This window comes from Thermobia domestica, chromosome 12 (genome assembly GCF_964235325.1).
Source record: "Thermobia domestica chromosome 12, izTheDome1.hap1.1, whole genome shotgun sequence".
Lineage (NCBI taxonomy): Eukaryota > Metazoa > Arthropoda > Insecta > Zygentoma > Lepismatidae > Thermobia > Thermobia domestica.
Window position 1 is genome coordinate 232,178,159 of NC_137465.1, and position 14,847 is coordinate 232,193,005.

General features: G+C 34.5%; 1 protein-coding gene across 1 annotated transcript in view; it reads right to left on the bottom strand.

The window, feature by feature from the left end:
* The window catches only part of LOC145667119 (neuropeptide F receptor-like), a 483,223-nt gene that overhangs the window by 136,575 nt on the left and 331,801 nt on the right, over positions 1-14,847 (bottom strand). The window contains exon 3 of the mRNA XM_081734863.1: positions 7,408-8,717. Within this exon, the coding sequence (XP_081590989.1) occupies positions 7,457-8,698 (1,242 nt within the window). The 5' untranslated portion in view covers positions 8,699-8,717 and the 3' untranslated portion in view covers positions 7,408-7,456. The remainder of the gene's footprint in view (positions 1-7,407; positions 8,718-14,847) is intronic.

A 14,847-nucleotide genomic window follows, 5' to 3' on the forward strand; every position in this document is an offset into this window, starting at 1 on the left:
ATTGACAACACTATTTTCCAGACTCATATAATATGATTTTCTCGCCTCTAAGTATTTCTTTTTGACAATTTTCCGTAAATCGGAGTATTTTTGATACCATGTATTACTATTTGTTTGTCTTGCTTTAACAAAATATTTGGTTTTCTTATTAATTAATGATTTCAACTCCTTGTTCATCCAGGGGTCTTTGTATTTAGGCCTATTGCTAATTGATTTCTTAGGTACACATTTATCTAGCACATCATATATATTGTTATACAATATATTGGTCAATTCATTAATATTACTACTCTTTGTATCTATCCGATCCATTTCCTTAATTCCATTATATACACCTAGAAAATCAGCATTTTTAAAATCATAAATTCTGGCTTGATTTGAGGTGTTCCCAAAGTCATTACTATTATTTTTTGTTATTTTCCATTCAAATAGAAAAGGTGGATGGAAATGATCAATTTTTGTTAACGGTGGAATTTCAAATATTATTGAATTATTTTCTATATTGGTTAACAGTAGGTCTAATACTTTATCCTTCTTAAAGGGGTCATATGATCTATTCAATTGAATTAACTGGAGAACATTACATAGTTCAACTATTTTTTCAGCTTTTTTCTTAATATAATAATTACTTATATTTATATTTCCGGTAACCCAATCTATTCCACCTACGTTAAAATCACCTAAAATTATAAAATTATAGTTTTTTGTGAGTAAAAACGTACATAGCCAGTCACAATAATTAGTAAAATTCGTCAACGGTAAATCTGGTGGAAAGTAGTGCAAGCACAACAATAATGGTTTATTTTCAGGGATTAAAACTTTAATTATAATAACATCAAGTATTTCATCTGGAGGATTTATTACTTCATACGAGTATTCGTTTCTTATTATGATCATACATCCTCCACCCTTTGTTTTATTTACTAATGTCAAGTTTCTATCTTTTCGTACGACATTATAATTTTTTGAGAGCTGCACAAAATGTCGGTTTGTTTCTTTTAACCACGTTTCAGTTATGCAACAAAAATCATAGTTAGAGCAGTTTATTTCATCTATAAATAGCTTTTCTTTTGTATTTAAACCGTTCACATTTTGATAGAACAGCTGTAAGTACGCCATTTTTGTTGTGTACTAATTTATTCTAGTTTATTTACCTGAATTATTCTTTCCAGCCGGGTCAGTTTCAGCATCATGACATACAATTTCGTCTTTCAATCGTCCAACAAATCTAGTAAATAGAACACCATCAGGCCATATATTTGGGTTACAAATAGTATTAAACTCACTTTCTTCTACACTAACATAAAACGAAGAGTAACTGCTATGTTTAGCTCTTAATTGAACACATTTTTTAACACTAATATTAACACTGTCCTTCACAAATGCAATAAGATCCTCACAAGAAACACAAGGGTCAAGTCTCGTTACAAACAGTGCTGCTGTACGAGGGGCTTTTTTGTTTACCTTTAGTTTGTCCGTGGTGTTCTTCCCTTGCATAAGAGTATTACGGTTTCTGGAAACGAAGCCTGATTCACTCGTTTGTTTCACTCCTGTCTGTACTTCAGCGTTATTTCGCCTTGGGCGTTTGGTTACTAACTTCCACTCACTACCACTTGTTTCCTGCTGTAATGTGAAAGAAGGCACTTCTCTGACCTTGACATTCATGTTTTCTGAGTCGCCTTGTACCTTGTTTTGAACATCGGGTGTTGAGCTGTTGATCACTTCAGCAAATGTTTTCGGTTTGTTGTTAGTTGATAGTAGTTCATTCAACTTAATATTTTCTTGTTTAACAGATATCACTTCTGCCTTCAGTGCATCATATTTTTCACTGATATCACTTAACATAATTAACACCTGACAAAGTTTATTTTTCACTTCCTCACAGCATGTAGAGCAATTCTGTCCATTATTGCTTGAGAAAGAACCTGATTTGTCTAAGTCTTCATTTTCACTTAACTCAGCATCAGAATTCACAGTTTGGTCTCTTTTCCGAGATCGAATATGCCTCGTCACTGTGGGAGTAATGGCTGTGTTGTCATCACGGTGCCTTATGCAATTTTGGCACTTATACGTTGATATACCATTCACCAAGTACATTTCATATTCAGTGCGTCCAAATTTTAAACAATTCTTTACGTGAAATCTATTTTTACATAAACAGCATTCTAATATTAGCTGCTTACCAAAAAATGGCTTGAGACACAATCCACACGTGTCCTCAGTCGGCGCCATCTTGAATAATAATAATAATAATAATAATAATAATAATAATAATAATAACAAGCGGAAACCAAGATGTTCATACTCTCACCATGATAGAGACACATTAGTAATTAAAAAAAATGCACAATAATAGGTTGTCACGTCGCTAACATGTATACTAATTTGTAACTTCCTTGGTCTGGTTGAATTGATGTTACACACAGAAAATTAGAAGACGGTGGCATATTGAACAAGATAGAATACCGAGCTGTGATTATGTTCCTTCACGTGCACAGAAAATTGGCACAAACAATACGTAAAGTGGTGGCAGCTGTCTCTATCATTCTATACTGTTTTCTCCTACTGCCATATAATGGTCCCAATCGCCAAAAACATGATCAAGGATAAAAATGCTTTAGAACTCAGTATATAGATATTTCCGAGGTCGTTGATTTCAAATTTAAAACTTATTAGCTTCGTGGTTGAAAAATCAGTGTTGGGTCATAAATAGCAAACCTAAATCAAAAATAATTCAATTTCAATAGAAATTTGTATTGAGAGTTTCCGAGACTGCTGAGTTTGAATTTTAAATAAATCAATGATAAAATAATTTCATTACTATTTTCTATTCAATATATTTGTTTTTTTAAAAAAATCATTTTACTCCAATCAAAAAGAAAGCTTTCAACGTGCGCCTAAAAGTAAACTTATGTATCTCCACAGACAAAAAAAAAGTTTGAAGAAAACAACATGGCTAGTAGGGAAAGACACTCTTTGTTTCACCATAATGTAGAACGATTGAAAATGTTGCGAAAGAAATGTTTGGGAATGGAAGATTGTGGCAGTTGTGACTACTACACAATTTAGTTTTTGCTATTTAAAGTGGAAATGACAAAAAAAGTAATATCTTAAGTAAATTTAATCATAACAATCTAATTTCCCTATAATTTACTTTTGAAATTACATACTTTCAGTAGCTGAGTTCATTAAAAAGCAATTACAGACACAAGGAAGTAAAGAGGGACACAATAACTTAATGGTAGATCGCTTATCTCTGGTGCATGAGATTCCCAGTTCGATTCCCAGCTAAGTAAGTTTGTGGTGGACAACATCGTGTCCGTGAGTTTTCTCGGGGTACTCCCGTTTTCTTCCACTTTAGCATTCCATTAATTTTTCCATCACCATTCACTTGCCTTAATCAGGTGTCTTCCTTCGGCTAAATTGCATAATCGTAAATCCTTAAACATAAACGTTCCTTTTTTTAATTTTCTTTACGAGGAATTACTTGCATTCTGAGTAATTCACCCGAAATGATGAATACGGCCCTCAGAATGAAATAGATTTCGAAATCCAAGCATCTAACAATCAAAAACCGTCGTTCTTCTTCTTGTAAAGATATCAACCAAGTGTATGTCCAAATTGAAAGTCATTTAGAAGGGTTTTGACCAAGTTTTACGCATTCGTGACCATTGCACGCCGTAACTCATTAAACAAACAATGACAAGAACAGTTGGAATTAACTTTTCTGTTAATCGATTTCACTAAAATTTAAAAAAAAAAAAAAAAAACTTCAAAACATCAGAATGGCTTATACCAGGATTTGTCAACCTGCAGATCAGGGTCCCTATGGGAAGTCGCGAAGGAAGATAGAAAAAATAAGTGTAATTAGAATCTAATAATGGGAACTATTTAAAAAAAAAAAAGATTATTTTGAACATCTTACTTTGATAAGCATATGTGTGTGTTCATACTTATCGTCAAGGGGGAACGGTTGATCAGTCCCTGGTTCGATCACCGACCAAGTAAGTTTCTGGTGGATAATATCGTGTCGTGGGTTTTCTTGGGCTACTATCATTTTTCCTCCCGCATTCTGATTCCACTAATTCGTCCATCATCATTAATCATCATCTTCTTTAGGCTAACAGACATAAACGTGGGACGTTGAACTCATTTCATTTCAGTTATCGTCAAATGCAGCAAAGAGTATTAAAGAAAAGGTTCAATTGGTAAAAATACGTATTTGGTAAATGCTGAGTGGAACACGTAAAAAACAGCACGTTGAAATAGAAAATTATAATTATAATAATACAAAAAAAATGCATATTAAAATGCAATTCAAAATGAAGATTACAGACATCTACTAGAGACCTGCACGGGCCGGGCCGGGCTTGGGCGGGCCGACTCTGCTATTTCTCTTCAGGTTGGGTCGGGCTGAGGCCGATCAATTGCAATTCTTTAATAATTATAGACTTTCGTTAAATGATAATTGGAATAAAGCCAAACGTTGAAGAAGTGTGTCCGTGAAAAATGTTACAAAGAATGCAATAGCTATTTACAGTTTGTGTTGCTTAGCGGCTCCACTTTCACTATAGAGGATTGCAGGCATTATGCGGTAAATTGAGGTCTGACCTTAACCTTCACTGAACTCAAAATATAACAAGAAGGGGTGGGAATGTTTTGCCTGTCGCTAAACAATATTGAAATCTTCACTTTATGCTAAAATCAATAAAGTTAGATGTTTGTTACAGGGAATGGAGTTTTTGTTCTCTCGATGACAGGCAAAGTTCTAGGAGGCAATGGTACCATTCGGGAGGCAAGCGTCAGGTTGTGAACCAGAGTTTAGAAAATGTTTCTGAGGGTTAGGTCAAATTTAGTACTAAATGTTGAGAAAGATTGGGGCTCGAGCTAATTTTTTTTAAAAATTTATCCGGCCGGGGTCGGGCCAGAAACTTCTAAAATTTATCGGGCCCGGGCCGGGCTTGGACCAAGAATTTTAAAAAACTTATCGGGCCGGGCCGGGCTCGGGCCGAAAATCTCCAAAACTTGTCGGGCCCGGGCTGGGCCGGGCCTAGGTACGTTCGGGCTGGATTGGGCTCGGGCCGAAAAACTCGGCCCGTGCAGGTCTCTAACATATACAAGTATAAGCAATAAGCAGGAATAAACAAGAAACGTATTATAAGCCGGAAGCTACTTAGGGGAGTCGTTGCAAAAAGAATGTAATAAAAGTTGTGTCGTGATGCGAAATAGGTTGACAAAATTTGGTTTACTCTTAATTAGTCTCGAGTCAGATATGCAGCTAAATGATTGTATATATGTCGAAACGGAATTTAAAAAAAATATATATATAGTTAGAATATAACTAACAAATTCTCCTCATTTTATTTTAACAATAAATTTAAAAAAATCTCTGCGTATACTCAGAGAACAGTGCAGTGCTACATACCAGGAGGTCTGTTGTTTATTATTCATTGTTCTATTGTGATTTTCGAAACCGAAACCGAAAAATAATTCATGTCAGATACACTCGATATTACTCTTTGTAAATTTTATGATATCATTTTACAGATGTCATTCACAGGGATTTAATTATGTAACTTCCAGTACGTATCTCTTTTTGTTTGTTTGCAGGAAAATATTTGTAAGAGATAATGACATTTTTTTTCGCTTTCTTTACAGACTTGCTCGTCCATGAACTTGGTAGAGAGCTTTATGAAATATCTTACTCAGGAGCTGGAAATGTGGGAGACGCGAGGGGAAGGTGTCCCCTTAGTAAATGGTCAGGAAAGAAAAGAAGAAAGATGGAAGGAAAACCTTATTACAATTACGTAAAAATGTAGCTCTATTTGAGTGTATCTATTACTTAGCGTCCTCTATTCTGGAATTCCAAATCCACTCTTGATCTTAGTATTTAAAATTTATATTAACTGATATTACTTTCTTCAAAATTTATTGCTTTAATTTTCACATTTAGATTATTCTTAATACAATCCTTGAATATAATTCTTAATGCATTCTTTATCATTTATTATAATTGATAGAGTATTTTCGCCTTTTATTTGCTTTTTTTAAAAATAATTTACAAGCAAATTTACTACATGTAATCGTGTACTTACGAGTACCCATGGTTGTGAGTGGTTGTACAAGCTAGTGCCATCTAACGGTTGGACGTTACCCTAGTAGCAAGGTTGGTTGGCCCACTGGTGGGGATTGAGTGGGATTTGGTCAAAATGGTGGGTGATAAGCGCGAAAAATAAGAATATCGGATAACCGAGATCTGTTATATCGTAAATTGTTATAAAATAATGCAAAAGTATGTTGTGAAACGTTTAGAGATCGACTGGCATCTATGGTATCATAAATTGTAATAAGATAATGCGAGGCTATTTGGATCATAAGTGGGATGATATACATGTTTGAGATATTCCATTGAGATAAGATTTGGGAGCATTTAAAGGAAAAGTTTGCAACTCCACAGGATCGTTATGTCTATTTCTGTGGTAAATAATAGAGTGAGATACTTTTCCAACCAATTTTTAACATACCAAGCTCGAAATGCTTCGAGATAATATGGAAAAATTTATGCGTGATACAACAAACGAATTCAACTTTGAAGTTTAACTGTTGAAGTTGGTTCGACGTACACTGTACGGACCGACATAATCCTTTTTGAGGCAGTTCGACGTACACGTATATGTCCTTGTAATAGTGACCAAATTTTGCATATTCTACAATCTGTTGTTTTCCCACATGAACGAAAACGCATGTCTCTCAAGAGTAGACTGTAATATGCTGCCATCTGTTAGTTTTCCAAACTGTATCACACAAAGTTGGACTTCTAAACAAACAAGAACACAAGACAAAAGGAATTCTTTAGAAGCGCAACATAAAGTTTTTATTTTTGTTATTATGGTATAAACATTGTTTATAATTTTTGTGTAGTGTGAAGTTTCGTTTACAAGGGTACTGAAAATTTCATTGTAATTGAGCAAATGGTTTTTAAGATGTCAATTTTGTGACATTATGCGAACATTGGTCTTTTGGTGATTTAAAATAATCGTCTCTCAAAGTGGGTGATGAGTAACTCCCGACACGAAGGATATACGGAATATGGGGAGCAAAGCCTATCTACTCGAAAATTTACAGCCTTAGAAACACTCGAAGAAAAAATCTTATAAGTTTAAATAATATATTGCTGTTATATCACTAACACATATCATATAGTGTACCATATGCGTAATGTACCCTTTTCTAATACAATTATTTCTTCATCAAAATGTAAAATATATTGCAGAATTTTAAAAATAAATACGAAATTAGGCTATTTCATACTATAGTCTTAGGAGCTAACAAACTAAAATAATATTATATCTTCTTACTCAATATCTTGAAGTGAATAAATATACCGAAATAGTTGTTGTTACTTACCTTTGTTATGTCTTCTGTGACACAAACAATAATGGGAACCACAATCGTCTTATGGATGTGGATTGTTACTGGCAACACTGGTGATTAAGGTCATTTCAGAGTCCTGCTGGATACCAGTCCCATTCGTGGTCGTCTCACAGGTCTTGCGGTAAGTCACATTTGGTGGCTCCTTTTTGGAACATCTCTTCCGAGACATACTTGTTCGAATTGAGTTCACTCTTTCTTGCACAGTTTCTATATGTATACACGGACAAGCGTTGGCCAAGATTTCTTTAAATTCCTTCCGAAAATTGTCATTTAACCACCCATACAGAAGAGGATTTGAACAAGCACTAGACATTCCCATCATATGACATATAGCATATATGATAAACATGGTTTGAACATCATCACCGAAAGGATTGTAGAAGTCAACAATAAGGTTGAACAGATTCAGAGGCAACCAGCTAATGCAGAAGATGAGAGCGATTGAGATTAGGAGAGAGTTAGTTCTTTTCATTCTTCGATCGTCTTTTTCCTTCTTCCGCTGAGAGCCTTTGGAGGCAGCAGTGTTGATATACCTATATTTCAACTTACGACAGATCCTAATATATGCTATGCTAACGGTAACTATAGGTAATACGTACTGGAAAATGATGGAGAATAGGGAATAGTATGCTCTACCATGCTCTACGGGCCACTCCTCCAGACAATAGTCCACAGACTGGACCTCTGGAAGATTAATTGGATGATGCTTCAGAACTTTCCAGATGTATAAAGGAACAGCTAAAATGAATGACACCAGCCAGATACAGCTTAAAATCATTACAGCACCCAGTTTCTGTAAACTTTCTTTAGTTGGATAAACGATCACTTGGTACCTGTCTAAAGCAATAGCAGTGATCGATATTGTGGACACAAAAATACTAGTCGCCTGTAACGTGCCTATCATTTTACATATAAATGCCTGCTCGCCAAGTGGCCAATACTTGGTTAGTATCTCCATCAACGTTAATGGCATCGTTATGAGACAGAGAAGTAGATCTGATATGGCTAAGTTGACGATAAATGTGTTTCTCGCTGTTCGCATGGCAGGTTTACGAGCAACTGCACAGACAACAAGGCTGTTCCCCGTCGCTCCAAAAATGATAAGAATGCTGTAGATGAAAATAAGACCGTAAAAAGCTCCATCATCAACTCGTCTGTTCTTAGTAAACCTGTAGTAATCTTCCCAGTAAGATAAGTTAATGTTGAAGTGTGAAGTAAGATTCTGTAAAAAGTCGATAGTAATATTCTCGTGAGGGTCGTCCATTTCGAGAAGAGAGCGTATTCTGAAACAAAGAAAGGAAAACGAAAACTTTAGTGTCAAATAATATACATTTTGGTGTTCATTTTATATTAATACGTTATTATTAAAAATATGATAAATTTTACAGAAAGTGTACAGACATAATTACGGCTCAAGCTTCCAAATAATGTGTGTATCACATTTAGGAGAAATCAATCAACAATACATATATGTATGTTACTATAAGGTTCACATTTTCTTACACAGTGCATAAATTACTAATTTAAAAACAATATTTCTGGATAATAAAAAGCATCAACTGTATAGACTTGAGAATGAAAGACATACATTGCAACAGAAAAATTCGTTTCTGTCTATTTTCTCAAAAACTACGCATAAGAGTCCATCTTCAAACATAACAATCTGTTCATCCCAATAAGATTTATTAATTGATATGTTTAGTCTTAGGGAAACACCTTAGTTTAGTGGTTAGAGCGTTGGACTCACGTCTGCGTGGTCCCGGGTTCGATTCCCAGCCGGTGCTTCCGTAAGGCAAGCTGGGGAGTCACGTGAATAAAAGACGTGACGACCACTCGGTTCATAAAGCTTCCTGGTGATACGCCTGTTAGAGACAAAGGGACGATAGGCGTTCGTCGATAGGCTGAACGAACAAATTGTGTTGGAGCGACTCTGGCCCAAAAAGGGCTGTTACGCCAAGGGGTTTGTCTTGTCTGTGAATAACATCATAGCTAATCAAAACTTAAAGTTTAAAAGTTGATAAAAATTTTGGGCTCTATCTATTTTTCTATTGTGGTATACTGTCATCTTGATAGTGGCATAATGCAATGGTTTATTGACGTTGAAGAAAAGCCTACAAAATAAAACCAGCATGTCAGTAGGAGGTAGAATGGTTAGGTGTATACGGTTTGCAGATGATGTGGCGCTTGTTGCAGAATCTGAAGAGAAAATCGATAAGATGTTAGAAAACTTAAGGAAGAGCTGTGAGGAATATGGGATGAAATAAATGTAAGAAACTCAAAAGCCATGGTGATTGGAACCAAGTTGGTGTCAAATACAAAAGTAGGAGAGGAGAAATATAACAGGTGACTAGTATTCGATACCTGGATAGTATTATTAGTAATATTATGAAGTGAAAACATAAAATAAAAGCACGGATAGGATGGGAACAAAAGACTTTAGGAGCACGAAAATATATTTTGTGGGACTTTGAATAAAGGACTGAGAAAGAAAACTCACAAAATATTTCGTGTGGAGTATTGTAATGTATGGACAGAAACATGGATTTACGCAAATATGATGAAAAACGGCTGGAAGCTTTTGAAATGTGGGTGTGGAGAAGAATGATAAGAATGAGCTAGGTTGAGTGAAAAACGAATGACAGAATGCTGGAAATGGTGGCAGGAAGTAAAATGAGAGGGCGAAGGAGACTATCGAAACAGAACAATCGTATATGACGACGAAGAGGTTAGCGGAAAACCGTGGAGCATGGAAGCTTCTTAGTTGCTGCGAGGGACCTGCCAATAATGGAAGGATACCTATGATAATGATGTTTTTAGGATTAGTTTCATATTCATTCGTGGCGTAATTATTGTACTGCTTACATTTTAAGGTTTACAAAAAAGCAAAGTAGCTCAAGTGATTTTTGCTACTACCAAGGTTATGTCTCCTATAGGAGACGGGGGGACCAAAGAATAGGATTTTCCTTTATTCTTAAACGTGCTAAATAGTCAAGAGACATAAAGCTTCATTTTGTCATCTTCCAGAAAATGCATTTTGCCTCTTAGAATCTCACTTCATCATTAACATTATCTCACAAATTAGAATCTAAAAATATAAATTTATATTTCTATAATACAACTTGGAAATTAGAATGCAGTAATTGGAGAAAAAATACCGTAAACTGGGGTTACTTGGAAAGGCTTTTTTTATCATACTACCCTTTGTTATTTATTGCAATTAATTTTCCTTCTTCCTGTGATGTTTCTAGAGCTTCCCTTTCCCTGCAGTCATAACAAAATTTTATTGAGACTGAAGCCTCCCAAGTGCCAGAATGTGCAGTTTCCAAGTAGCCCCGCTTTGGGGGCTACTTGGAAAATAATACATGTTTTTTTATAATAGTAAGAGCTGTGTGAAAGATGGAAGTATTTCGAAAGAACCACTTACAAGATCACACTTTCCTGAGAAGATTGTTATGCAACATGCAACATAGATGATTCTTTCATAGTAATGTTTTCCTAGTCTGTTTTAAATAAAAAAGATATTTTTTTCACAACCTTTTATTTAAACACAATAAATTGTTGAATGAATCTAAACTTATCTCAGTGTTAAGGTTTCATTCATGAAGGCCTACAGAACAAGTTTTTTTTTTTTTTTTTTTTTTTGCAATATGCTTTTATAAACGGTAGTTTTACAAACAATGCAAGAGAAATTTTGGCAAATGGAAATATACGCGTAAGCTCCTGAGACTTCTTTAAGAGAATAAAACATGCTCTGCATAATTTTATGAACTTTACGTATGTATGTATCAGATTGTAAGTAATTGCCTTACATTGGTTTACAAAATTAGCTGGTACCATTTTTACAAATGTACATTTACGTTAACTCTTTGCAAAAATATCATATGTCACTGTTATAATAATAATAATAATAATAATAATAATAATAATAATAATAATAATAATAATAATAATAATAATAATAATAATAATAATAATAATAATAATAATGTAACACCGTACGATAAGGACAAAAATTCACATATTGAAATTCTTTGCTGCAAAGTCATATGGAAAAAACTTGTTCTCTGCTCTTATAGGTAGGTTCAGGCAAAACTTCAATAATGTCATCGTTGTCTATGTCCTGGTCAGTATCATCATTTTTAGTAGAAAAAAGGAACGACATTAAAAAATGGCCACAGATTGTCCCAGAAAAGGGGTGGAAATGTAAAACTAATTCGTCTCATTAGGAAACTTGTGAAAGCAATGATGCTTAGCACAACCAGGTAAAATCACTTATCGTTACGGAAGCACAGGAATAATTTACAGAAAATTAAAAAAAGCATTAATTGCTGTGAAGATTTTTAAACCAATCTGTAAATAAGACACAGTTCTTATGACCATCTATATTGTTTCTTTTAGGTGCATACTTTTCATTGGTCTGGAAGAAAATGACATATCATTCATAGTTCTATCATTATTATATCATATACACAAAAAATGTTAGTTTTCCAAATAACCGCAGATTGTCCAAGTAACACCTGTTTACGTTAGTACAAAGGATGTAATTTCTTACTTTTACACAAAAGGTATTAATATTTGGTGATCGGTTTATGAGAAGAAATAAAATTTGAAGGTTTCGTATACAACAGCTTGTTTCTTAACAGAAATTTTCTCTCTAGCGTAAGATGCTACCTCCCAGGTTATAATACTATTCTTTCTTGTTAATGTTATTTAAAGTTTGTATGTTTAAATGTTATTCATGTTTTTTTATATATATATTTTTAACTGTGTTTTTCTGCAAATGCTTTGAGTAAAAATTGCATATTTACGTGAGTGATTCAGAAAGTAATGCTTCCAAGCCCACTACTTGGTCAATACTATTCCAAACACTTTTTTTTTTAATTTTTGCTTTCTTTATAGGTGAACACTACCATTGTACAACAAGACTATCTACATACAACAACAGAGACCAAAATAGTTTTATTTCCCAGTCGTGCTTGGGAAAATAATCTGTCATATCATTAAGCTATAAAATTCTGCAAAAAATCTAACAAGAAAAATATAGATCAACACATAAGAGTACTGACAGAATCTCTCACAAATCACCCTCTCACGCTCTATATAATTATGAAAAAATATTATCGATACTCGTTTACAAAAACATTTATCTTTTACCCTTGCAGGATTGGTTTTAACCAGACTCTCCCTGTCAAACTAAAGGCACAAAATTTTTTCGTTTTGTATTTTTATGAGTGTGTTAATTAATCTAGTGCTATCAGACCATTAACAACCACACAACATCCTTCCGTCTATGAAACAAATAGAAAAGGCACATAATCAAGTAAATTTCGGTTTTCTAATCAGTCTCCTCATTGAAAATATATAAACATTATTGCTATATATTATATGCAAAAATATTTTTGTTAATTTAATAATTTATATATAAAATTAATTAATTACTAACATGTTGATAGAAATTAAAAAAGAAAGATATATTACGGACAATAATGTACGTTTCTCATAGCAACAGCATTAAATCTCTTAAAAACTAGAAGAATTCAATACTTCGATATTAAAATCATAGCCGACTGACAAACATATACAGTCATATAATTACAGAGACACCTCATTATTATTTATTATTAATGCGCTTATGTTTAAGGTATAGAATGTCAGTCGTTCCACCTTTCTATCTCTTCTTGTTCCAGAGCAATGGAGCAATCCATGACTTCCAGTGGTCACGACCGATTCAAACGTCGGGCTGTCAGTGAATTTCTGACTGCGGAAGGTTGTGCGCCCAGGAACATTCATTGCCAGCGACGAGTCGTGAATACACCATTACAACCTTGATGGAGTACCGCCATAATCCTCTCCTCCGCCAAAATATTCAAAGTTGCCCCATCTGCAGGCAAAGTATTGTTGCCATTCTGCCTCATCCTGCCTATAGTCCGGATCTTATGCCCTCGGACTTTTGGCTCTGCCCCAAACTTAAGAATCACCTTAAGGGCGAACGCTACAGTTGTGACGCAGAGGTGGAAGCATATAGTTCAACAATGGTGTCACCAACAACGACCACGATTCTTCGCCGATGGCATGGAAAACATTCTTTCGCGTTGGTACAAGTGTGTTTCCCGCAATGGGGACTATGTTGAAAACTTATGTCAACAATTGTAGCTGACACTACAAGCTTTCTACTGGTACCTGTAACGGTGTTATCTGTCCAACACAAATAAAGGAATCACCTTGGAGGCATTACTTTCTTAACCACTCTCGTATTTATGTTCTCATATATTTCATATCAGATGTGCATATTGCATTATAACAATGTACTTTTGAGTTAATGAAAATGGTGGATAGTGTGGAATTCTAAACTTAGTACCTACATTACGAAATTATGATTATTGTAAAATTTTATCCATGGTTTCTAGTTTTCGAGAAGATACATGAACATTGGTGAAAATTCAGTTAATATAATCAAATGTCGGAAGATATTAAACTTGTATATTCGTAACTGTTAGAGCGTGTGTGTCAAGTGTAGGGGTCTTGGTATCAGTGTTAGGAGGAGATATAATCTGACATTTAACACAGTATTTTTGTATACATACATAAATATATACGAGAGGTGTATGTATAGAAAGTCGATCACCTTTTGTCGAGGTGCCGCTAGTGGCGGGGCGAGTTAACGTGCAGGGTAACGGACGGACGAACTAACGAATAATCTTTTAAGTCCGACTGTATGATTCTAATAGATAAGATAAAGAATGAAGTTCTTCTATAGCGAACAGCTTGAGTAGTCCTCAGTTTGATTATCGTTGATAGGTCGGAATTTAGGGCGATGACCCATTACCGGAATGTAATTGGCAAGCTTATTGAATTAAGAGTGATGGATCTCGGTTTTAGGGAAAAAAAAACAGCATTAATTGGAAGTAAAGTATTGACTACACGTCACTCAACTGTAGCCAGTCAGAACCCCATCGCTAAAGCCAAGGAGTCTACAAAGACTATTATTACCTAAAAATTAAAGAATTTCTTATTTTCTAGGGTTACGTTGCAAAACAGCGATACAAATTCATTCCCTTAAGAGGCCTTATCACTGCGAAATTAAAATACCGCTAATTTTACAGTAATTATGTTATACCTTAAAGTAGATAAAAGATAATCAAAATGTGAAACAAGAACGCCGTAGACAATATTATTTTGCATGAGGTACCCTTATTACGAGTCACCTAGCAGCTTCCCATTTGTAGCCATTTAGAAACGCGAAAATTAATGACGATTTTCTAAATAGCTGGAGATCGTAAGCAGATAAGTGAGTCATGATAACTTTACCTCGTGATAAAATAATATTGTCTAGCGAGCTCTTGTTCCATTTTTCGATTACCTTTTATCTATTTGAAGATATCACATAATTACTGTATCACATAATTAGAGATA